This window comes from Rhinatrema bivittatum, chromosome 11, assembly GCF_901001135.1.
Source record: "Rhinatrema bivittatum chromosome 11, aRhiBiv1.1, whole genome shotgun sequence".
NCBI lineage: Eukaryota > Metazoa > Chordata > Amphibia > Gymnophiona > Rhinatrematidae > Rhinatrema > Rhinatrema bivittatum.
The window spans coordinates 91,305,830-91,328,788 of NC_042625.1; the positions used below are offsets into that span (position 1 = coordinate 91,305,830).

Here is a 22,959-nt window from a genome sequence, read left to right on the forward strand (position 1 = left end):
AAAAGTTGCCTTTTTCAGTGGGGTCCATGGGACCCTGTAGCTACGAGAGCCCTGCTCCTTGCTCAGAGATTGCTAAACCTAATTTTTCCGGGCAGGCCCTTTATTCTCTGAGCCCCTCCTGCCTGTGCCTGAACCAGTCGGCCAGTAAATCCCTCTTATCCGGCAGAGCTGCCTCCAGTCGTCTGCCCACCAGATCCCGTCGGTATCCATTCCAGATCCGAATTCTAATTCTGTCTGAATTCAGGCGGAGTCCTTTTATCAAACCATGAACGCCTGATGCTGCTGTTGGGACTTCTTGCCTGAAGCAATACTGAGCTTGAAGCGAAATGGTTTAACAAGGGGCCCTGCTAGTCATTGACAAGCAAGGATGGTCTGTGAAAGGGAGACAGCAGAAAACACAGAGCCAGATGGGGACTTTTCACGTATGCTGAAGAGTGCGAGTGCCGACGAGATGGGCAAAGCTTTATTGCTGCCTGCATGGAATGAGAAAAACCCTTTAGTACGACTGCCCCAAAGGGTCTTTGGCAGTCACTTCCCATTCTTAACCCCAGGCACTGTTTGCAATATATGCTATAGAGAGAGAGAGTGCCATCATGTACTGCGCATGGCATGTTGGTGCTGCGGTTAAAGCATCCCCACCATATCTGGGAGAACCACCTGCCCAGGTTTAACCTTTTTTTTGTTCGGGTCAGGAGTCGAAAACCCCAGCCTAGTTCCCATGTTACTTGTGAGCCAAAGCAGGGCGGCTCCCCCAATATACATCCGCGGACGTGTAGGAGGCCGGCGACACCCAGGACATGTCTGGCGATCCGGCTGAGGGGGCCAGCTGTACCGGGCCAGGCTGGGCGGGTGGCCTCAGGGGTTTGCGTTAGCAGAAGCCTGAAACTTGTGAGCAGCAGCAGGGCTGATCATCAAATCTTCAGCCTTGGCTGTTACTCCTGAGTTTCAGACTTCTGCTCGTTCAGCCCCATTTTGTGTTGGCACCGTGTGTCCAATATACGCAAACGGACTTCCCTGAGAGGCATAAAAAATCCAAAAAGTGTCAGAGAAGGGCACTATAAGTCAGATTATCTCCAGATATTTAAAACAATAACTGGGGGGGCAGGGGGGGGGGGGTACTGAAACGTTCATTCTTTAGAGTTAATCTTTCTCATCCCATTGACTTCTTCTGACCTCTTTCTTTTCCAATTAGCCTTGTCTGCGTCACCTCTGAAGCTCCTAAGCACGGAAGAAGGCATCAAACTCTACAGCATAGTCAAGTATTTCACCGACTACATGCAGCCCAGCTGGTACCACAAGTACGTCGCCGGGACATTTAGTCTGAACCAGGGGGCTGTGCCGAAGCTGCGGCCGCTCCCTGCATGACCCTCGTGCAATCGCACCCTCTCCCTGTGCCCCAGGTCTCATTGGGCAATAGCCCGCTCCCTTTCCCTACCCACCTCCCCTCCCTGTGCCCTTCAGAGCACCTCCAGGTCATCGACCTCGGAGGTGGCTGCACGTTTCTAAGTTCATAACCAGTAGGGCCAGCCTGAACGAAAGGCTTTTGTGTGGCTGGAAATTGTTCCTCGTGCTAGGATTATATAAAAGCCCTGATGCAGGCAGAAATCTTTGCTCATGCGGGGGTTCTTTGCAGTGCATAAAACGCCCACAGCCGCCCAATCTCGCTGGCCAGTTCAAGTTTACCCTTAGAAAGCAGGACCCGATTTCTCTCTAGATAATGCATTCAGCGTGTCCCCCCCCCAGAGCAGAAAACAGAAAATAAGAGCTGCCAGCCGGTTCCCTTGCAGCCCGTCCGGTCCTGGTGCTGCCCCTCTTACAAGGCATGGACTTGTAGGGTTATTTGTTCAGGGGAAAGCAGAATTACAAGTCCATGCTTGCAATGAGAGGAGGCAGGGGTTTAAATCAGAACGGAGTCAGCCTGACCAGCAAAAATAGAACCTGAAAATGTCCCCTGTAAGAACCAGGGCGGGCTAAGTAATTCAGTCCAGAATAGATATTATTAGAAATGTATAACATTTCATGGCCAGTACGGCAGTGATAAGGAAAGGGCTGACCTCCCCAGATATGTGTGTGTGTGTGTGTCTTCTCGGAAGAAAATTCAGAAATCGAAAGCTGCTGCAGAACTGACGCTGTCACTGCACGTTTTCTGTGCGGCAGGGACAGGAAGCTGGCGAGCACGGAGCGGCTGAAGTCCGGGAGCACCATGAACCAGGTGTGGCTCCACATTCTAAGCCCCACCGAGGCGGACAGGGGCCTGTACACCCTGGAGTTATTTGACGGCAGAGAGATTCATAAACGATCCCTGGACTTGTCTGGGAAGGGTGAGCAGCAGTTTCACAAGTCTCACTTGCCCCTCTGAGCCCGGTAGCTTCCCTTAATCATCTTCTCTCGCCTCTGCTTTCCGTAGTGTTCGATGACGCAATGGCGGAGTACCAGAGGTTAAAGTAAGTGATCGCTCCAGGAACGCTTTTCTCCCGTTCTCCTTTAATGACTTTTTTTTTTCTTTAATAGCAGAATTAAGGGTGGATTTTAAAGAAGGGACAAAGCAGGGAATGAAAGTTTATCCTTTGCCCAAAGATCTGATTTCTTCCAGCTTCTGGAAGGGAAATGTTTGCGGGCAAAAACCTCTGGGAAATGTATGGTGGGCTTCTGACCCGGAACGACTGCTTGCCTGGGGGAGAGCAGGCATGCGGGAGGGAACCGTTCTCAACGCCAGTAAAGCCCATGACTTGAGCGTCTGTCTGTCCGTCCGTCCCCCGTCCCCCCCAGCCCTCAGCATGGCTGAAAGGGCCTGCGTTTGGAAACATTGCACCTCCTTTTAGCCTCAGGAGGAGGCGTCCCTCGGGGGGACGGTGTGAATATTGTGACTTGCTGACTAGCACTAGCCCTGGTCTCGTTGCCTTAAATGCAGATCAAGCTTAAGAGGTCGATTCCAAGGGCATTTTTAAAATTGCCCCCTGCTGACTAAATCTAGGGACCGCGTTTCACAAGGCGGGGCTAAATTCAGCTGCCAGATAGAGGGGGGTGGTCCCCCGGGGAGGGGGGGGGGCAGGGAGAGGTTGGGAGAAGGAAAGCGCATATAGGGAAGCACAAAAGGGAATTGATTTTCAAACACACGCGTGCACGCACGCACGCATGTGTACTTTCCTGCGCGGACCCTCCATGCACAAAATATGGGTGCAGAGTTCACCCACGGACCTTGCAGCTTCAGTTTTCAAAGGGGGGGGAGGGGGGGGGGTGGTCATTTCTCATTGAAAATTAGCGTGAAGGTCTCCAAGCACAAAAAATATCTGTGGACCTTCAAACTGTCCGGAAAAGTTTCAAAGTTACTCCCCAAATGTCTTTGTGACCAAACGAAGGTAAACCTGTTGTTTCTGTTTTCCAGAGAAGCAGCTATTGCAGAAAAGAGTGAGTACCTCCAGGATTGCTTTCACAAGAGATAAAGCTCTTTGCAGAGGACTTGCGCTGGTAGCAGTCAGTGCCTCTGACCGGGGCATTCGCTAGCAGCGTACGTCTCAGACGTTGGGGAGTGGTTAACCCTCCTTCTCTCTCCCTTCCAGATCGTGCCAAGGTTGTCCGAGGCCTGCCTGACGTTGCAACCATCATGGAGGACAAGGTTAGCCTTCCCCAGTGACACCTGAGCTGGTTGTTTTGTCTGGGGGAGGGCTTGGCTTTTCGTGTGTGCAGGCCCGGCCCGCTGGCTCGGGTCCTCGCTTCGATCCCTGGCGCAGCTGGGGGCTGGTGTGGCGAGGGGGATTCATGGCCATTGCCTGCTGGCAGGATTCAGGCCCCTTGGAGACCTGGTGCATGCCCGGTCCCCGTAGTGACTGAAGAAAAGATGAATCGTGGAAAGGATATAAAATAGGAGGGAATCAAATCCCCAGGTAGCTGTGAGCAAAGGCTCCCGGTGCTCGGATACCAGCACTGATTCCACCTGAGCTGGAAGTACAAAGGAGGAAACCGCTGAATATAAAAATGTTTTTTTCCTGTACTAAGTGAATGAACGCCTTTATCTTTAAATGAAATTCAAACGGGTGCAGAAATCGAAGACCTGCAGTTAAGTTTGTTTCATCATCATCATCATCATCATCATCATTATTATTATCTTAGGAGCCGGAGTAACGAGGTGGGCTCGGCTGTTGTGTGCATGTTTTTTTTTTCGTGAGCAAACTTGACTGCCGATGCAGCAAGAAGTTGTACGCAGCACAGCAATGTGTGCACAGGTCCGCGCCTTTGCGTGCAAATCCCATGCTAATGAAGGCATTAGCTATTACCCTTCCCCTCCCCCCCCCCCAATGCAGATATGGGTGCCAGCTCACCTCCTGCTTTCTTGGCGCTTGAAGCTTAACTCCTAGTCTTAGGTGGAGTAAAGTTTCCAGGGCCAATGTTAATCCATGGGGAGAAGCTGGACTTCCCGTGCCGGTGACCTGTAGACGGGATTTTATGCGCAGAAAATAGGCTTTGCGCACACAAAATATGATTTAAGAAACAAGAAATTGCCATACTGGATCAAACCAAAGGTCCATCAAGCCCAGCATCCTGTTTCCAACAGTGGCCAATCCAGGCTACAAGTACCTGGCAATTACCCAAACACTAAATATATCCCATGCTACGGATGCCAGTAATAGCAGTGGCTATTCTCTGTCAACTTGATTAATAGCAGGTAATGGACTTCTCCAAGAACTTATCCAACCCTATTTTAAACCCAGCTACACTAACTGCACTAACCACATCCTCTGGCAACAAATTCCAGAGCTGAATTGTGCGTTGAGTGAAAAATAATTTTCTCCGATTAAGTTTACATGTGCTACTTGTTAACTTCATGGAGTGTCCCCTAGTCCTTCTATTATCCAAAAGTGTAAATAACCGATTCACATTTACCCATTCTAGACCTCTCATGATTTTAAACACCTCTATCATATCCCCCCTCAGCCGCCTCTTCTCCAAGCTGAAAAGTCCTCATAGGGGAGCTGTTCCATCCCCTTTATCATTTTGGTTGCCCTTCTCTCTACCTTCTCCATCGCAACTATATCTTTCTTGAGATGCAGCAACCAGAATTGTACACAGTATTCAAGGTGCGGTCTCACCAGGGAGCGAATCAGAGGCATTATGACATTTTCCGTTCTATTAACCATTCCCTTCCTAATAGTTCCTAACATTCTGTTTGCTTTTTTGACTGCTGCAGCACACTGAGCCGACGATTTTAAAGTAGTATCCACTATGATGCCTAGATCTTTTTCCTGGGTAGCAGCTCCTAATATGGAACCTAACATCGTGTAACTACAGCAAGGGTTATTTTTCCCCCTATGCATCATCTTGCACTTGGCAGATGAAATTTAATGTGGACATTTGGATGCCCAATTTTCCAGTCTCACAAGGTCCTCCTGTAATGTATCACAATCCGCTTGTGATTTAACTACTCTGAATAATTTTGTATCATCTGCATATTTGATTACCTACCTCGTCGTATTCCTTTCCAGATCATTTATAAATATATTGAAAGCACCGGTCCAAGTACAGATCCCTGAGGCACTCCACTGTTTACCCTTTTCCTCTGAGAAAATTGACCATTTACTCCTACTCTCTGTTTCCTGTCTTTTAACCAGTTTGTAATCCACGAAAGGACATCGCCTCCTATCCCATGACTTTTTAGTTTTCTTAGAAACCTCTCATAAGGGTCTTTGTCAAATGCCATCTGAAAATCCAAATATACTACATCTACCGGTTCACCTTTATTCACATGTTTATTAACCCCTTCAAAAAAAATGAAGCAGATTTATGAGGCAAGACTTCCCTTGGGTAAATCCATGCTGTGTTCCATTAAAGCATGTCTATCTAAATGTTCTGTGATTTTGATCTTTAGAATAGTTTCCACTATTTTTCCCGGCACTGAAGTCAGGCTCACTGGTCCATAGTTTCCCGGATCACCCCTGGATCCCTTTTTAAATTTTGGGGTTACATTGGTTACCCTCCAGTCTTCAGGTACAATGGATGATTTTAATGATAGGTTACAAATTTCAACTAATAGATCTGAAATTTCATGTTTTAGTTCCTTCAGGGCCCTGGGATGCATACCATCCGGTCCAGGTGATTTGCTACTCTTTAGTTTGTCAATGTGGCCTACTACATCTTCCAGGTTCCCAGTGATTTGGTTCAGTTCATCTAACTCATCACCCTTGAAATCCATCTCTGGAACCAGTATCTCCCAAATATCCTCATTATTAAACACAGAAGCAAAGAATTAATTTAGTTTTTCTGCAATGGCCTTATTTTCCCTAAGAACCCCTTTAATCCCTTGGTCATCTAACAGTCCAATTGATTCCATCACAAGTTTCCTGCTTTGGATATATTTTAAAAGGTTTTTTTTGATGAGTTTTTCCCTTTACAGCCAACTTCATTTCAAATTCTCTCTTAGCTTGCCTTATCAATGTTTTACACTTATCTTTACAATGTTTATGCTTTTTCCTATTTTCTTTAGATGGCTCCTTCTTCAAATGTTTGAAGGATGTTTTTTTGGCTAAAATAGACTCCTTCACTTCACCTTTTAACCATGCCTGTAATCATTTTGCTTTCCTTCCACCTTCCTTAATGCATGGAATATATCTGGACTGCACTTCTAAGATTGTATTTTTCAAAAATATCTATGCCTGTTGTATACTTTTAACCTTTGCAGCTGCTCCTTTCAGTTTTTTTTTCTATTTTCCTCATTTTATCAAAGTTTCCCTTTTGAAAATTTAGTTTAGATTTACATATTTTACCCCTTCCGGTCATTAGTTCAAATTTTACCATGTTATGATTACTATTGCCAAGTGGCCCCACCACAGTTACCTCTCTCACCAAATCCTGCATTCTACTAAGAATTCAATCTAAAATAGCTCCCTCTCTCATTGGTTCCTGAACCAATTGCTCCATGAAGCAGTTGTTTATTCCATCCAGGAACTTTGTCTTTAGCAAGTCCTGATGTTACATTTACCCAGTCAATATTGGGGTAATTGAAATCTCCCATTATTACAGCACTGCCAAATTGGTTAGCTTCCCTGATCTCTCTTAGCATTTCATCATCTGTCTGATCATTTTGGCCAGGTGGACGGTAGTATACTCCTATCACTATACTCTTACCCAACATACATGGGATTGCTACCCATATAGATTCTACTGAGCATTTAGTCTCTTGTATGGTCTTTATCTTGTTGGACTCTATACCTTCCTGGTCATAAAATGCCACACCCCCACCAAGTTGATCCTCCTTATCATTGTGGTATAATTTGTACCCTGATATAGCACTGTCACATTTGTTATCCTCCTTCCACCAGGTCTCTGACATTACAATTATGTCTATCTCATCATTTACTGCTATACACTCTAACTCTCCCATCTTACTATTTAGACTTCTGGCATTGGCATACAGACATTTCAAAGTGCGTTTTTTGTTTGCATTATCAACCTTTTTTTCAGTTGCTGGCATAATTTGGAATTCTTTAGCTCAGGTGATTATTTACTTATAGGCACATGGACTCCGTTTGCTTTCATTGGAACCTTTCTGTTGGGATGCCCTAATTCTTCAGTTTTGTTAGTATCCTTCGGCTTTCTCCCTTGTTCTAGTTTAAAAGCTGCTCCATCTCCTTTTTAAAAGTTAGCGCCAGCAGCCTGGTTCCACTCTGGTTTGCATGCACACGAAAAAATAATAATAATAAATTCTGCGCTGATTGCAAAGCAGCTTTTCTGGCTAGAGGATTGTTTTAGAGCACAGGGTGTCATGTTTACACTTCCTTGTTTGCCCTGAGACTAAGGAAATAAGTTAATGTTGTTAAAGACGGTAACATAATAGCACTGGCTGTTGCAACCACAATTACACAAGACCCCTCGCCTGACCACCGTAGGCGTATCCTCTAATTATGCCACAATCTGAGGACCTGTAGACAGTGAAAATGATCTAGAAGGGACTAAAACTCGGGCCTGAGCTTACGGAGGACTTTGCTATCCTTTTTGGGAAGGAGCTTTTGTAAATCAGGCCCCACAGTTTCCAGAACTTAAGCTCCTTGAATCTGAAGCCTTTTGGCAAGTTGTCAACAACAACAACAAAAAGAGATCCACCAAAACAGCAAAATGAATTTCCGTCCCAAGCCCTCCACACCCTGAAGTTCTCTTTCCTCCTTCATGGGGACTGCACAGTAGAAAGGGGTAGGAGTGATCCCCAGTTGCTCCTTCGCCACCAGATCCCGGCTCGAAAATGGCACCGGCCAGCCCTGTGTCGAGGTTTGGCTGACCAAGTTGGATGGCTGGCGCTGAACATTACTCAGCGCAAGTTGCCTTACCCTCTTCCACTCACCTAACCCCAGCCCTGGGGGCCGTGCTGCTAAGAGGGGGGAGGGATTTTCATTTAGGGAGATCTCCCCTTATAACGCCCTAGTTAGGCAGCTTAGGTCCCTTTGAAGGTGCACCCCACATATCATAATTGGATAATAGCGTTGATCATCGTTAGTCCAGGCAGCATGTGCCCCAGAGCTGGCTGTCTTTCTGTTTTGAGATTCTGTTTGGATGAAAAACACTACAGCAATTGAAATTATTGTCATGGTGGGAGGGGGATGCAACAAAAAATAAATAAATCAAAAAATAGATAAAATTTATAAAATTGACCCCAATATTAGCAAACAAACGATTCTTTTCCATCTCCGAGGCCTGGTGTTTTCCTGCAGTTAAGGGTCAAGCAGAAGCACCTATCAGTTTGTTTACTGGTTGAGATATTTGGGGATCAGCTGGTGTTTATCAAAATATCTTAACTTTCCCTCTTTGTAGCGGCGTCCCTTCAGATCCCGGGTCGGACTCTCCTCCTGTAAAGCCAGCTGTGAATTCCCTCTTGTGACACTGTGCCCCTCTCTTCCCAGACCTTGTGCTTGACGTGCCACATCTCTGGAGACCCAACTCCCGAGGTCGCCTGGCTGAAGAACGATAAGGAAGTCGTCTTCAAGGACCGCTACAAGCTGGAAGTGAAGGGCATGGTCATCACCATGACCATCGAGAAGGTGTGCGGCGATGACTCCGGGCGCTACGGCATCTTCGTCAAGAACAAGTATGGGTCAGAGACGGGCCAGGTGACCGTCAGCGTCTTCAAACATGGAGAAGAGCCAGCGGAGCTGAGAAAAATGTCGTAAAGCCATTGCAGCTCCTTCAAACCCCCCCCCCATGCAGGCCTGATTGGAAAAGGAGATTTGTTGTACATGCGGAGTGAGAACAGGGTTCCTAGAAGAGTCTCCAAGGGATCCCCACTAATACTCTGGAAAACAATGTGTTCACCAGTGGTATCTCCCCCAGCCCTCACGGACCAACAACAGGTTGGGTTTTTGGGATGTCTCTAATGAATATGCATGAGAGAGCTTTGCATGCCCACTGCCTCCATTATATGCAGATCTATCTCATGCATATTTATTTGGGATGTCTTGAAAACCCGGCCTGTTGGCGGTTCTCGAGGGCTGGGAGTGAAGACCACTGCTGTACACGGAGCAGCATGAGGTGAACATACCAAACTGGCAAGGACTGTACTGAGATTATCAAAACATAATGGTGTAGTGTAGTTCTCCTGCTAGTCCACAAACTTTGCTGGGTTTATCTAATAAAAAGGGGATCACGTGACACCTGTGTGCTGACTTTCATTGCTTAAAAAACGTGTGTATTCTCTTCTGCAGGGCCGTGGCCTATGAGAGCTGGAGAGAATTCCTTTATTTGCCTAGGCCCTTTCACGGTAATTCTGGCTGCCTCGTTCGTGCAGTGTCCTGTTAACCTCTCATAGCTCAGGACAAGTCTGACAGCAGACCTGGGCATCGTGCTTCCTGTAGCAGGGCCTTCTTGGATGCACACCTCTTGGGGACTCACATTTTTTTTTTTTTTAGTGTATGTACCCACAGAAACCATTTAATAAAGTGTGAAACGCAGAATTTCTGTATTGCAAGCCCTTGCAAGTAGGCAAACAAACTGCACTAAGCAGAGGAAGTGGAAAGAAGGTTTCAATTTTTTATTACCTAGTGCATTACAAATATATGCATTTGTAATACTTTTATTTGTAACATAGAAGGTGTGTAACGTTTTGCTACAAGTGCCTTCCTTGTTCTGAAAGGCGTCCTGCGAGCACTTGTGCTGGATTCAGGCTGTACATGCACAGGTCAGGCAGCGTCTGCTGGGTTTTATATAGGGGGCTCTGACAGGAGCTGCTCCACTTGCTGAGATGCTGTTTGCTCCCTGGACTTCCACGGCGCCTCTCTGACAGGGTTCTGATTGTGATCAGCCCAGCAGCACCCTGGCTTGAGTAAGCTTGCTAATACTGGGCATGACGAGGGAGAAGGCACTTTTAAAGACAAAGTGAAGTAAAACAACAGAGAGAAGCAGAGAGCGCTCAGTGACTGTGCTTCAGCTGCCTGTGTTAATTGCTGGACGAGAGTTCTGGTATTCAGTTTTAGCACAGCATGTCACAAGTATAGCCTTGAGAGCAGAGTGTACCGAGGTCACTGTTAACCAGGGCTTTCAACTCCACGGTCAGTGGCCTCTCTCAGACTCCAAAGCTGAAGAGGCATTTTTTTTTGTTCTGAGGAATATTTAATTCTTGTTATTAAAACTTGATTTAAGATTAATTTCACAGAGCCCGCTGTGAAAATGCCATGTGAAAAACTGCATTTGCAGTCGGAAACGTTCCTCACTGGTTCCACGAAAGGGGAGCGGTGTCCGCCAGACATTAAAGGAGAACCCACAGGCCACATCATCCTATGAAATCGTGCGTTTCCCTTGTATTTCTTGCAAATACGGAGTCAAGAGGACATTTGTAAAGGTTCAGGGGCCTATTAAGCAAGTTAAAACAAGAAGCGCCTCGCCTAAATCAGCCAGAGGTATTCTGGCCTCTTGCAGGCCATTTTGGAGGCAGAGAAAAAAAGGGATTTTTTTCTTTTTATGTTCAATGTGTTTATTTAAGTTTCTTAAGTGTTTGCTACAACAAGAACGAAAGCGGGAGAGATCTCAGTGGGGGGGAAATGGTGCATCATTTTTCTGGGTAGATCTTTTTTAATGTATTGATTTTCTTTTATTTCCAGACTTGTTAACCGCCTCTCCCGTTAGGCTACAGAAAACAAATGCAAAGAGAATAGAAACATAAGTCACTGAGGACATAGGCGAGGACAGTGAACATTGCACCAAGTCGCACACAACCTTATTCTCATCAGAAAGAAACAGAAAATGCTGGACTCCATGCACACGCGGAAGCAGAAAGAATCATTCACAGTAGCTAATTTTAAGAGGAACACGTATTGATGCAGGAGCTGAGATATGCTGCGATGTTTATATCATGCGTGCAAGTATGCGCGTATCGGGTAAAATCCCCCTGCCCTGAAGGGCCGGTACAAGGGTATTAGGCGCCCTGGGTGAACCTTCTGCCTTGCGCCCGCCCTGCCCCCCCCGGGTCCAGGCTCCGGCCCCGACCTCATTCACTCAGACATTCACCCCCTCTCTTACACACACTTAGGTTCCTTGTCTCATTCACACACAGGCTCCCTCCCTCTCTCTCACTAACACCATTGCTCTCTCATACGCACACAATCCCTCTCGCACACACACAAGCAGAGGCACCGCTCGTGGCCCCCCCCCTCCCCCCCCGAGTAACCTGCTTTCCTCGGCTGAAAGCAGGATGGGCTCAAGCAAATGTCCCACGCGTATTTCCACTAGGGCTTTTACTCGCCTTTGCAGGGGGATTTCAAAATGTGCTGGCAAGAGGGAAAAACCAGTTTTTCCACTTAGTCCACCAGTCTGTCTAGTTGATAAGAGGGTCTTCAAGGCCCCTCCGGTTCTTCATCCCTGTAAGCCCCCCACTTGGCAACGAACCTTCACACTGTGCTGAAAGCCCTAAAAGGCGAGATCTCTAGATCTTGCTCCTCATCAGGACCCGCAGCAAAGTTACACACGGACGCGTGCCGCGGTCAGCTTTATTTAAAAAACCAGAGTTATGAGCGTGTCTTAGCCCCGCCCCTTTCCCCACCCCCTTATTCTTGACGCGCGCGTGGATTTGCATGCGTGTACTTCGCACATTCTTAAAACCCGCGTTACTTGCGCGTGGCCCGCGTACGCGGCCTTTTTTTTTTTCTGCACGAGCAACGCTTTTAAAATCTACTTCAAAGCTTTTGACAAAAAAAGTCAAGCTTTGCACATCTTTCTGAAAGTAAAAAAAAAAAAATCATCAGTGGCTCTAGTGGATAACGGAGCTGTAGGGCCCCGGCCCAAGAGGAGCCTCTGGCTTTAGCTTCCACCACTTTTGAAAGAAGGAGGCTGTTGGCTGCGGTCCGGGGAGATCTGATCGGGTGCAGCGCGCTCATGCAAAACTCCGAAAAATAAGGAGGAAGATTTCTGAACTGTTCTCGGGGCTGCAGGTCACCCGTGCGGAGCTTTCAGAAGCCGTTTGCATGGGTCGTGATCGGCCGAGCAGCTGCAGCCTATCCAAATGACATTTGGGTAGCTCTGCTCGCAGTGAATTGAAGTTGTTTATTGAAGGCTGGAGTGCATTTTCACTTAAGCAGCGGCATAAGTCGGTGATAGTCTAATAATTACGCTAATCTGCTTCTGGAAAGCCAAGGCTGAGTCCAGCTAAAAACGCAACGTGTCGTCCCCGGGAAATCTGAAGGCAGGCCCGGGCCGGCGTGGCTCATTTTAACCAGGGCAGTCCTGTCTCATTGTGATTTAACTTGAACGTATTTGAGGACAGCCAGCGTTCAAGCTCTTTGCGGGCATTATTTCGTTCTATTGATTCGTCGCCGAACTCCCCTACGCAGGTTCATATTTGCACAGGGTGCTACATTCGCTGACCAGCGGTTCGCACCCTGTAGTGGGACGCGGGCGTTGCTGGCCTGGCGAGAAGCCGATATCCGTGCACAGGGTAGGCGGGGCTCCTTGCGTTTAAACGTCGGCTGGGCGTGTGCAGGGCTGAAAAGAAGACGCCTACCTTTGCCGGGACCAGGACTTGCGCTCGCACTGGCATCGTCTGATGAATGTTTTCTCTCCAGTCAGCGCTAACGCTTCGTGAATATCCTTCTCTTCGCGCACACTTTGGCCAACAGGTGCCCTCCAAATTGGGCTTGTTAGAGAAAGGAAGCACCGGGGCAGTCGATCCGAGGTGTAACAAAATATATTACGCAAGAAGGCAAAACAGGGGCTCATCCAAAAGTTATGGAAAACCAGTTTTAAAATAAAAGGCGGTCTGCAAAATCTTTAAGTACAGCACAATAAAACAAATTAAAAAACCCTTAAAAGTTCCATCTTGGATATAAAAACTCCATAGGGAAAAGCTTCTTTCTGAGTTTCCAGGAAATCCATGTGAATCCCAACCCAAGTGCTCTCTTATTTATTATACATTAATTAAGATCATTATTGTGGAATCCCTTCCTTAAATAATACCCTTTATTAAGTTTAATTAATGCTCTGGTCTTGTATTTATAACAGGTAAACATCTGTGGGATGTTAGAGCTATACAGGTTATTTTGTGTTTTATTGTATTAAAACTAATTTTTTACAATAGAAGTCATTTTCTCTAGGAACTAAGTGCCCTAGCAATGGGGTGTTCTGCTTGTTGTTGAAGTTTCCTACAGAAATATTTTGGCATGCAACCTTATAGGCTGTGACTGGGTTAGACTCCATGAAAGTGTTGGGATTTCTCCTGGCGTAGCTTCCGTGGGAGCGAAACGCAGTGTCTGGGTTGGGATTCATGCCTTAATCACTAGCCCTTTCCTGAGATCATGATTTGCGGGGCATTTGAATCTGCCAGCGTTCATCTAATAAACCCCGTCCGAAGCCTAGTAAATCTGCGGATATGCTCGCGTACCCTCGTACTAAGTAGAAAAAAGAGTTTCAATTCTGTACCTTCTCGATGGATGGACATTTCTTTTTAAATATTTGGTCAGCTGGATTTCATTCATTGTTCTCTATTGTCCCTAACTCATAGCCTTCCCTTTAGCAGCCATCAGAAGCCACGCAGGGCTACCTTGCATCCTCTCCCTTAAGTGTAGGACTTTTCGAGATGGTCACGAGGGTGCATGTACCAGAAAAAAGTAACATCACGGCAAGCTGGTGAGCCGCTGTGAACTTGAGGCTATTTCCATTCAGATCCAACACTGGCTTAATAATTTATCTTTTTTTTTTTCTGTTAATAATTGGGCAATAAGTGTTTGACCTAGAGTATGAGTCTAGCTTGTAGTGCCCCGTAATATAAATAAGGCTCACCCCAGCTAATCCGCTCTCTTCCTAACAGCAGCTTCCTTCCTACTCTCTCCTGGCACCATGGCCTTCAGCGGGACCTGGCAGGTGTTCGCTCAGGAGAACTACGAAGCTTTCCTCCAGGCTGTTGGTAAGTTGACTGCTTCACTCGCCCAGGTTGCAGTCCATGGCTGGGTCACAGCACAGAGCCAGAACCCAGCTCTGCCACTCTTGTCTTATTTTGGGATACGTTCTCTCTTTATTTCCCTCTGTCTCAGTCAAGCCATGGCTCTGCCACTGCTTGATCGGAGGCGAGTCACTCTTAACATATGGACTTATCTACCCAGCAGACAGGGGACTATAATTTTAATACAACACCGTATCAAAGGAAACAAAAGGTCCCTCCAAACTGGACATCTAAATACCACTGGCCATGAATGCTTGACGTAATATTGCTTTGAAATGCTGTGAGATTCCATAACCCACAGGCAGGCCCACCGCACAAATTTTCAGCAATGTGCACACTCATGCACGCAAATATCCTTCCACCATCAAAACAGGCCCAGAAGGCTTTGCACAGAACAGGATTCTTGGAAAAGTTCCCTTCTCAGCACGAGCAAGCGCAGTGAGACAGCAAAGCCTTTCTGCAACAATTGTATACGTAAACATGAGCAAACTTGCAAATAAATAAATCTATAAAAAATGAAATTATTACTAATTAAGCATGAAAATATTCTTGAAAATAAACAAAAATGTATCAACGCATCAAAGAACTAGATTATGTGCTGAGCTAAAAAGGTGGACCTTGTCATGTTCTCATTCTCTGACATAACACTTTCTTTATTCAGTGAAAATTTGATATCCTGTTATTCCCTAAAGCATCAAAGCAGGTTACAATACTATATCTAGACAGATAGATATGAAATAACTGAATGCATTCACATGGCAATGGGGGAATAAACCGACCGCGTTACCTCTGGGGGTAGTTTGCGGTGCCCATTGAATTCCAAAGCCACGCCTGCACCCAGGCTCCCGCTCCTCGGCCCTGCAGAAGGAGCCTCTTAATCGCTGATCATCCTACAGGACTCGGAGATGATACTTTGCTGCACTCAGCCTTTTCAATAATGCAGGGGCCTGGGAAATAATGAGATTAAAGATAGCAGGTGGCTGGCAAAGAGAGCCAGCTAAAATATTACAACAGAGGGATTCTGGTCATCGCCCTCGGCTACAGTCTGCTTTATACTCTATTAGGGCAGAAAGCATTCAGGCAAAAAGCCAGTCCAATACTGTTCTGCAAGTTTACAAAGTATGAATAGCACAATCACACCTTATGCTAGCACAGTCAGGATATATGTACAGTATGCATGTATGTGTGTCTAGGGATAGTGTGGAGGGATATGCTTTATTTTAATTGGCTGCAACTCACACAGCACAGATAAACTTGCCATTTACCTGTTCTTCAGCAACCTATTTTCTTGTCTAAATAAAAGGAAAACTCATGTATTTTCTTTTCTAATTTTATGGATGGCAAACTTGTCATGATGATCCCAGCCCCAGGTCTGCTCAGGAGTAAGAATCTGCAGCACCGACCCCCCCTCATGGGCTTACCTGATGATGCTTCAGCTAAGGCAGGTGTCTGAGCTGTAAATGCTCAGGGCCTTTCCTCTGCCCTGGCATCACGGAGTATCTCCGTGTTCTAGATTCAGATACTGGAGCAAAGCTGGGTCCAGAAAAGTGGGGGAAGGGAGGCTGGAAACCAGCTAATTTTACTGAAGGCTCAGAGACATCCCATGAACTTTCAGGGGTAGGAGTCAAACTGAAGACACCAGTAATGTGCAGAAGCAAGATGTTGAGAATAACAGGAGTATGGACTTTATTTAAAAAAAAAAAAACCCACCAAAACTGCAAACCTTAATGGAGAGGGGGTGGGCATGGGGAAGAAGGAAAATGTGGGAATCTGCTAGCGAGGAAAGAGTTAAATTACAAACAGGGCTGACAATAGGAGGCTGTGGTTCATTCACCTTGAATGAACCACAGCGGAGTCTTGAAATGCTGACATTATAGAGGTGGGAATGTCGGCGTGTGCAGGTTATAAAATGTGGTTCCTGCACGCACATGCGGGCTGGATTTTAATGTCCGCATGCACATGGCCTCCTCCATGCGCGGGAGGGGGTGGATTTTAAGAGAATTGCGCCACGACACGATCGGGCCTTTGCCCATTTCACTAACCCTAGGCTTCCTCCCCGACTCCTAAACCTACCCTAACTGGAGTTTTTTTTGTTTTTGTTGAAGAACTTACCCGCTCCTCTGAGCGGGAGTAAGTTGCATGCGCTGGCCGGCTGCCGGCGCACGCTTCCCCGGGACAGGGTCTAATGGCCGCTGTGCCTCCGCCCCTCCCCAGCCAGACCCCGCCCCTTTTTTTCAGGTCCTGCACTTCTGCGCTTATCGGGGCCTTTTTTTGAAATGCACTTGGGGCCAGATTTTAAAAAGCATTTACATGCGTAAATCTGGGTTTTACGCATGTAAATGCACTTTACTCGAGTAAGTGGGCTTTTGAAAATTGCTACAATATATGCCATTGAATTGTCCATAGGATTTATTCGCATAAGTGCACTTTACGTGAGTAAATGGCTTTTGAAAATTGCTACAATAGTAGTTACATTTATGCGCGTAACTCCTTTGAAAATTACCCCCATAGTGTGTGCACAAGGCCCGGCCGTACGCGGGCCTTTTAAAATCTTACCTGTGAGCCCGTGGACCACAATTCTCCCTTCTTCTCTGCCACAGGCCTGCCGGATGATATCATCAAGGTTGCCAAAGACATTAATCCAGTCATTGAAATCCAGCAGAATGGAGACTGCTTTGTTGTCACTTCCAAAACACCCAAACAGTCCGTAACTAACTCATTCACTATCGGAAAAGAAGCCGACATCACCTCCATGGATGGCAAAAAAATGAAGGTAAGAGGGGGTTCCCGGCCCTTGCTTTATACAGTTCCTTACCACAGAAATTCTTTGGTTGAATTTTGAGACAGAATCCTTTACACAAACGCATTTGTTGGTAAAGATATGATACATACTTCTCTCTCTTTATGTACGGACATCTAGAATAGTGCTGTCCACCCCTGCCTGACTGGTCAGATGGTGACATGCAGCGATAACGCCTTCTGGTCAGATACAGCCGTTATATTCACTGCTAAAGTATTACATGTCTGGTTTTCTGTCGCACAGCTGCATGCAGACGGGATTAGCCTACTATTGACTGCTTGGTTGTAACAGGCACAAAAACTATTACTGTGCAAACTGCAGTGCCCCGGTCTCCTCTGGTTTGGAAGAGATGCATATTCCAGCAACTATTGGCGGTGCCAAATCCAGCAAATACAAGCCCAGGTTTTGAACACGCCGGGAAGAGAAAAACCGATTGCACTTTTTCAATAGTGATTTACAGGATTTAGCTTCCAGCCTCAGACACAATGTGTAACTTTTTATGGTTTGGTTGGTTTTCAAAGCATTGACGAGGTTCTCCCCTATTCCAGGAATAAAATATGTGTGTGTTCCTTGAATTATAGACAAGGTGAAACACCATGACAAAATTGCTCTGTGTTTCACAATGGCTGAGATATAAGTCCCATTCTTTGGAATGCCCTGCCTAATACCTTGACCACCTGCACAAACGTAATTTAAAAAACAGACTTGTTTAAAAAAAAGCATTCGATGTCAAACTGAAACAGGACAGGCCTTAGAACCCTACAAGCAACATCCCCTCATCGGATTGCATAGACTGCAGAATTAGATTTATTCTGTATTCATATTTAGTTCTAATGTAATGTTTGTTTTATTTTGTTGTTTTATATTGCGAATGTAAGTGTAAACCGCTAGGAACAATCCTTTGGCAAGAGCGGTATATAACAACTTTTAAATAAATAAATATCGTGACCGTTTTGTGTCTGCAGTGCACGGTGCACCTAGAAGGTGGGAAGCTTGTGTGCAAGTCAGAAAAATTCTCCCACATCCAGGAAGTTAAAGGCAATGAAATGGTGGAGGTGAGTAGCCTGCCAGGAGCGCCCCCAGACCAATTCACAATGGAAGATACACCCACCAGACGAGGCCAATTTGAACCAGCTTCTCTCCAGCTCAGTCAGAGTTCAGACACAAAACGGGGCGGGTTGAATTAGCGCATGTTTGAAACTTGCCAACAGTCGAGCCAGGGTCCTAGACTTGATGGTCAGCATGGCCACTCTCAAGTTTCAGACTTGTGCCAGTTCAGTCCCCTTTTGTGTCTCTTACCACATGGCCACTGTATGAGCAGGGTTTTCTCAAAACAGAGCTCTCCGTTTGCTGTGAGATTACAAAGCTGTCAGCTTGCGTCCTGCTTTCAGGCGGCTGACAGCTTGAAGAGTGCCCACAGAACAAGAAGAGGCCTGGAGCCTGTGTGTACGGCATGCTGGACGTGTGGTTTGCGCTGAGATGTCTGTAAAACGCAGGGATTACATTTCACGATCTATACAATCAGCGGGAAGTGCAGACCTTGCGAGAGAAAAAAAATTAACAATAATTATTTGTCTTTATAGATCTTGACCATTGGATCAGCAACACTGACCAGAAGAAGCAGGAAAGTCTGAAGAGACTTGGAACTATTATGGTCTCCTTTTACATCGGCTGTGACTCACTTTGTAACATAAAATAAACATAAATATCGTCTAAGCCTGTTTCCCAATTAATTGGACTTTTCCTATCATTAGTAGAAATGCTTTTGGACAGAACTCATCCTGGAGGGTACAAACCAGTCTAGATTTCAAGGCAACCAAAGAAGCCCAGGTTGTAAAGTGGGCAAAAGCTTTGGCAAGCATTAACATGTGTTAAAAGCACCGTTAGTGCACACACTCTAGTTTCCATGCAAAACAGTGCTCCTGCATGCATTAAATTAGGACATGAATGCTGTAACACAAAGCCCTATGCTAACAAGTAGTGTAGTGGTTAGAGAAGCAGACAAAAAACTGAAAATCCCACTAATGCTCCTATAACAATGGGAAGTCATTCATTTCATGAAAAGTAGAATATAACGTCAATGTTAAATAAATTATAAACCCTCTGGGGACAGTGGAATGCTACTATACCTGCATGTTATTGGCTTTGAAGTGGCTGCCCAGTCCCAAAAAAAAAATCAGATGAAAAAAATAACTCGTTTTCTATGGGTACATAGAAAAAGTGCAAAAGTAACAGACCTGTTAACAAAAGAATCTTACTTACACATCAGGGAGGTGTAGTTACGTTTTGGGGGGATAACATCTGTATTGATGCACTAGCAAATGAACACAAACCTAATTTGAATGTTATTAACCTGTGCCATTAACGCAAGTTAATTAGCACATTTTAGTAAACAATAGTACATTAGCATCAAATTACACTAATAAATGACCCATATATGATAGTGTATCTCATAAATATCCATGGGAGACACTCTCAAAGCTGAGAACGGAGGGGGGGGGGGGGGGGGGGAGTCGGATTCTGTAGGACTGGGTTGAGAACCACGTGTCACAGGAAACAGGTCAGAAACATCCAGAGGGAATGATCAGTCCAGTTCCTTTGCAGCCTCACGGTTATGTTGAAATCTGGGTTTCACTGTCTTTGTTGTGTCAGAGGACTGAGAAAAGCTCATATGGACCCCACCAAGTCCATCTGCACACCCATTCTCTGATGATGGCAGTAAATTATTTTGTGACTCTGCCTCTAGATAGAACACATCCTTTGCTTTCTGTTCCAGTTTCACTGCAGTAATTGTGCAAATAAGTCTGGTTTAATCAGTAAAACAAGTTGACCTCCAAGTCACAATCACAGTCAGGTAACCTAAAGGTTTAATTTGTGTCACCAGTGGGATATTTTTATGCAGTGCTAAAGCAGTTCTCTTCATGTGCAAGTCAATCATACAAATCAAAATAGCAGTAAAAGCAGAAGTTGCTGTGGGTGGGGGATCCTATTGCAGGTTCACTGTGTGTGTGTATGTGATAAGGACACAAGAATAAAATACAGCAGGCTTGCATTTATTTATATTCCGCCATTCAGACACTTCAAAGTGAATACCAGGATTAGCAGTGTTCCAGAAAGCCAGGCAGAATACACAGATATAGCAAAGGCAATAGATGTAATGATAATACCATAGTACAAATAGTTTCTTACAGTTATAAGGGCAGCTGAATTGATTCTTTCGTTGAGGATTCTCTCTCACTGTCTTGTCCCTCTGCCATCTCCCTCCTCCTGCCTCTCAGGCAGGATACAGTAGTTATACCATTTCCATTTGTCTATCTGAAACCGTGTTTTGAAAAACGCAGGCATTTTTCCCAAAACACAGCCCAGGCTTTCTCTTACCTTGCAATTCTAATTCCCTTGCTATGGATTCTGCACATCTGATGTTTACCTCTTTCTTTCCCACACTTGTTACAGTCATGTGATGTGTGTCAGTTTTTATTTACGAACATTTGATATTCCACTTTTTGCCAGGTTTGGTCTCAAAGCGGATTACAGAAATTAAGATTTGAGCAGATATTTAACACTGAGTGCGACTGTATGGCTATTCTTAATAAGCCGGCTGGGGAAAGGTCTGATTAAAACAGCTATGCCTTGACTTTTTTATGGAAAGCGAGGTAGCATGTTTCCTGGCGGATAGGTAAAGGAACCTCATTCCAGATCTTGGGAACATGGTAGCTGAAGGCTCTTAATCTTGTGTCCTTCAGTTTGGCAGAAGTCAGGGATGGGGAGGACAAAAGGCCCTTTTGCGAGGATTGGAACGCTCTAGCTGGAGTGTAAAAGGCAAGGAGATGGCTGAGATATTCTGGGGCCTGTTTGTTCAAACATTTGAAGATGAAGCAGAGGATTTTGAATTTAATCCTGGTTTCAACTGGTAGCCAATGTAGTCTGACAGTGTAAGAACTCTGAATCCATGAAGGCCTAGGTTCTGATTATATCCTCATCCAGCGTAGTCAGATCCAAACTAAGTAATTCCATTAGAGGTCCCTGAATGAGTGGGAGGGGCCAGCATTGTGACATAACAAGGTGTAATCATTTATAGCTTTAAATTTGCTTTCTTTTACTCATTTTTTTGTCTTTTGTTAATTTTGCTTTTTGTTTTAATTTTATTTCTCTCTTTCCCCTCACACCCCCATCCAATCTTTCTAGCCTCCTGCCTTTCCTCTTCGATGGCCAGTGTCAACATTTTTTCTGCTCCTCATAGACTTCCTTGGTATCATCGTCTTAATATATCTATATCTATCTATCACTATGTATTTCCATAGATTCCAATGGCATCATCCTCCTTCAGGAAGGTTATTTGAGGGGGGGCTGCTAAAGTTAGCGATAGAGGGTTGGTTTTGCTTGTCTTTAATCTCCAAATTGGATCTAAAGTGTGCTGTCATATAATGTTATATTTGTTTTAGAGGAGGTTATTTTAATAATGATTGTATTGCATTTTGTATATTATGTATTCTGTTCATGGTTGTGCACCATTCCAGTTAGCTTTTGCTGAGTGCATGGTCTACAAAAGTTAGAAAATAAATAAATAAACAATGTAGCTCTGTAGATCAACATGAATGTGAAAATTATCCTTTTAAAGAGCAGCCATTAGAGTGAAGGTCAGTTTGACCTAAAATACTAAAATGAAAGGATAACCTTTATTGTACACAAGTTCTAACATTCACTCATGTCAGTGTCTTCCTAGCCAGATTCCAGTTTAAAACCAAACACAAGTTAGTCCTGGGGGAATTTTGCGCAACTGCGGAGCACAGAATTCCTGCAAAATTCCCGTTCTCCTAGAATTTGGCAGGCCCCGGCGTGCCACAAGCGGAGCCTGTCCCGTTCACAGCGAAGATGGAGCAGGTGAGAGTGAGTCTGTGTGTATGTGTAAATGTCTGCGAGCCTGGGCGGGTGAGAGAGTGGGCATGTATGAGGGTGCGTGGGTGTAGGTGCCAGAGAGAGGGAGACTATGTGAGGAGATTGTGAAGGAGTGTGTACATGTGTGAGAGACTGGGAGCTGGTGTGTGTGATAAAAGGATTGTGTGAGGGCGCTTGCTTGTGAGAGAGTGAGCCTGTGTATGTATGTGTATGTGTGAGAAAGAGCCCGATTGAAGGGGTGTATGTGGGGTGAGAGAGGGAGCCTATGTGTAGGCGGGGTGAGCGAGAGAGGGAGCCAGTGTGCAGGGATGTGTGAGAGAGACATAAGTAGCTTGTGTGAGGGTATATATGTGAAAGAGAAAGGGAGCCTGTGAGGGTGTAGGTGCAAGAGAGGGAGCCTGTGTATGTACGGAGGAGGGGGGGGAAACGGATTCTGTATGAGGAGATGTGTATGCATGGGAGAGGGAGCCTGTGTATGTGTGAGAGGGAGCCTGTGTGTGAGGGGCAGTACTGAGAGAGGTCAAACTTTGGGAGTGGAGATGAGTGAAAAGGATTGAGCATTTATTTATTTAGGTTCTTTTAATATACCGATGCTCATGACCAAGTCTTATCGTACCGGTTTACAATGGAACAAGGGGAAACCATTTAACAACTGTATAGAAGATAAAGTTACATTAAACAGGGAGCAAAAAACATGGGCTTGGAAGACAGGAAAGCTATTAAGATATTATAACTGTAGATTACTGAAAGTAGTCATCAACAAAAACAGTTAAGTATCGAGGTAGATAAAGATTAACAAAGGTTAAATAATTTGGCTGGTGATTTATCATAGGCACTTATTAGGAAAAATTTCCTGTGG

At 45.4% G+C, this 22,959-nt stretch overlaps 2 protein-coding genes across 3 annotated transcripts in view; both read left to right on the forward strand.

Annotated features, from left to right (window-relative positions):
* MYOM3 (myomesin 3) overlaps positions 1-9,630 on the forward strand; it is a 54,926-nt gene extending 45,296 nt beyond the window's left edge. For both annotated transcript variants that reach the window (XM_029619598.1, XM_029619600.1), the window contains 6 exons: positions 1,193-1,298; positions 2,158-2,321; positions 2,408-2,444; positions 3,386-3,408; positions 3,561-3,616; positions 8,886-9,630. In XM_029619598.1, the coding sequence (XP_029475458.1) occupies positions 1,193-1,298; positions 2,158-2,321; positions 2,408-2,444; positions 3,386-3,408; positions 3,561-3,616; positions 8,886-9,152 (653 nt within the window). In that variant the 3' untranslated portion in view covers positions 9,153-9,630. The remainder of the gene's footprint in view (positions 1-1,192; positions 1,299-2,157; positions 2,322-2,407; positions 2,445-3,385; positions 3,409-3,560; positions 3,617-8,885) is intronic.
* A 4,595-nt stretch (positions 9,631-14,225) lies between these two features.
* Positions 14,226-18,920, forward strand: LOC115073484 (fatty acid-binding protein 2, liver-like). Its single transcript, XM_029571926.1, has 4 exons — positions 14,226-14,368; positions 17,005-17,177; positions 18,170-18,259; positions 18,788-18,920. The coding sequence occupies exons 1-4, from the start codon at positions 14,302-14,304 to the stop codon at positions 18,836-18,838; spliced, it is 381 nt and encodes a 126-aa protein (XP_029427786.1). The 5' UTR covers positions 14,226-14,301; the 3' UTR covers positions 18,839-18,920.
* The last annotated feature ends 4,039 nt before the right edge of the window (positions 18,921-22,959 follow it).

Coding starts and splice junctions, on each gene's coding strand:
- LOC115073484 (XM_029571926.1), top strand. CDS start 14,302: ATGGCCTTCAGCGGGACCTGGCAGGTGTTCGCTCAGGAGAACTACGAA. Junction 14,369..17,004: donor AGCTTTCCTCCAGGCTGTTG/GTAAGTTGACTG, acceptor TCTCTGCCACAG/GCCTGCCGGATGATATCATC. Junction 17,178..18,169: donor TGGATGGCAAAAAAATGAAG/GTAAGAGGGGGT, acceptor TTGTGTCTGCAG/TGCACGGTGCACCTAGAAGG.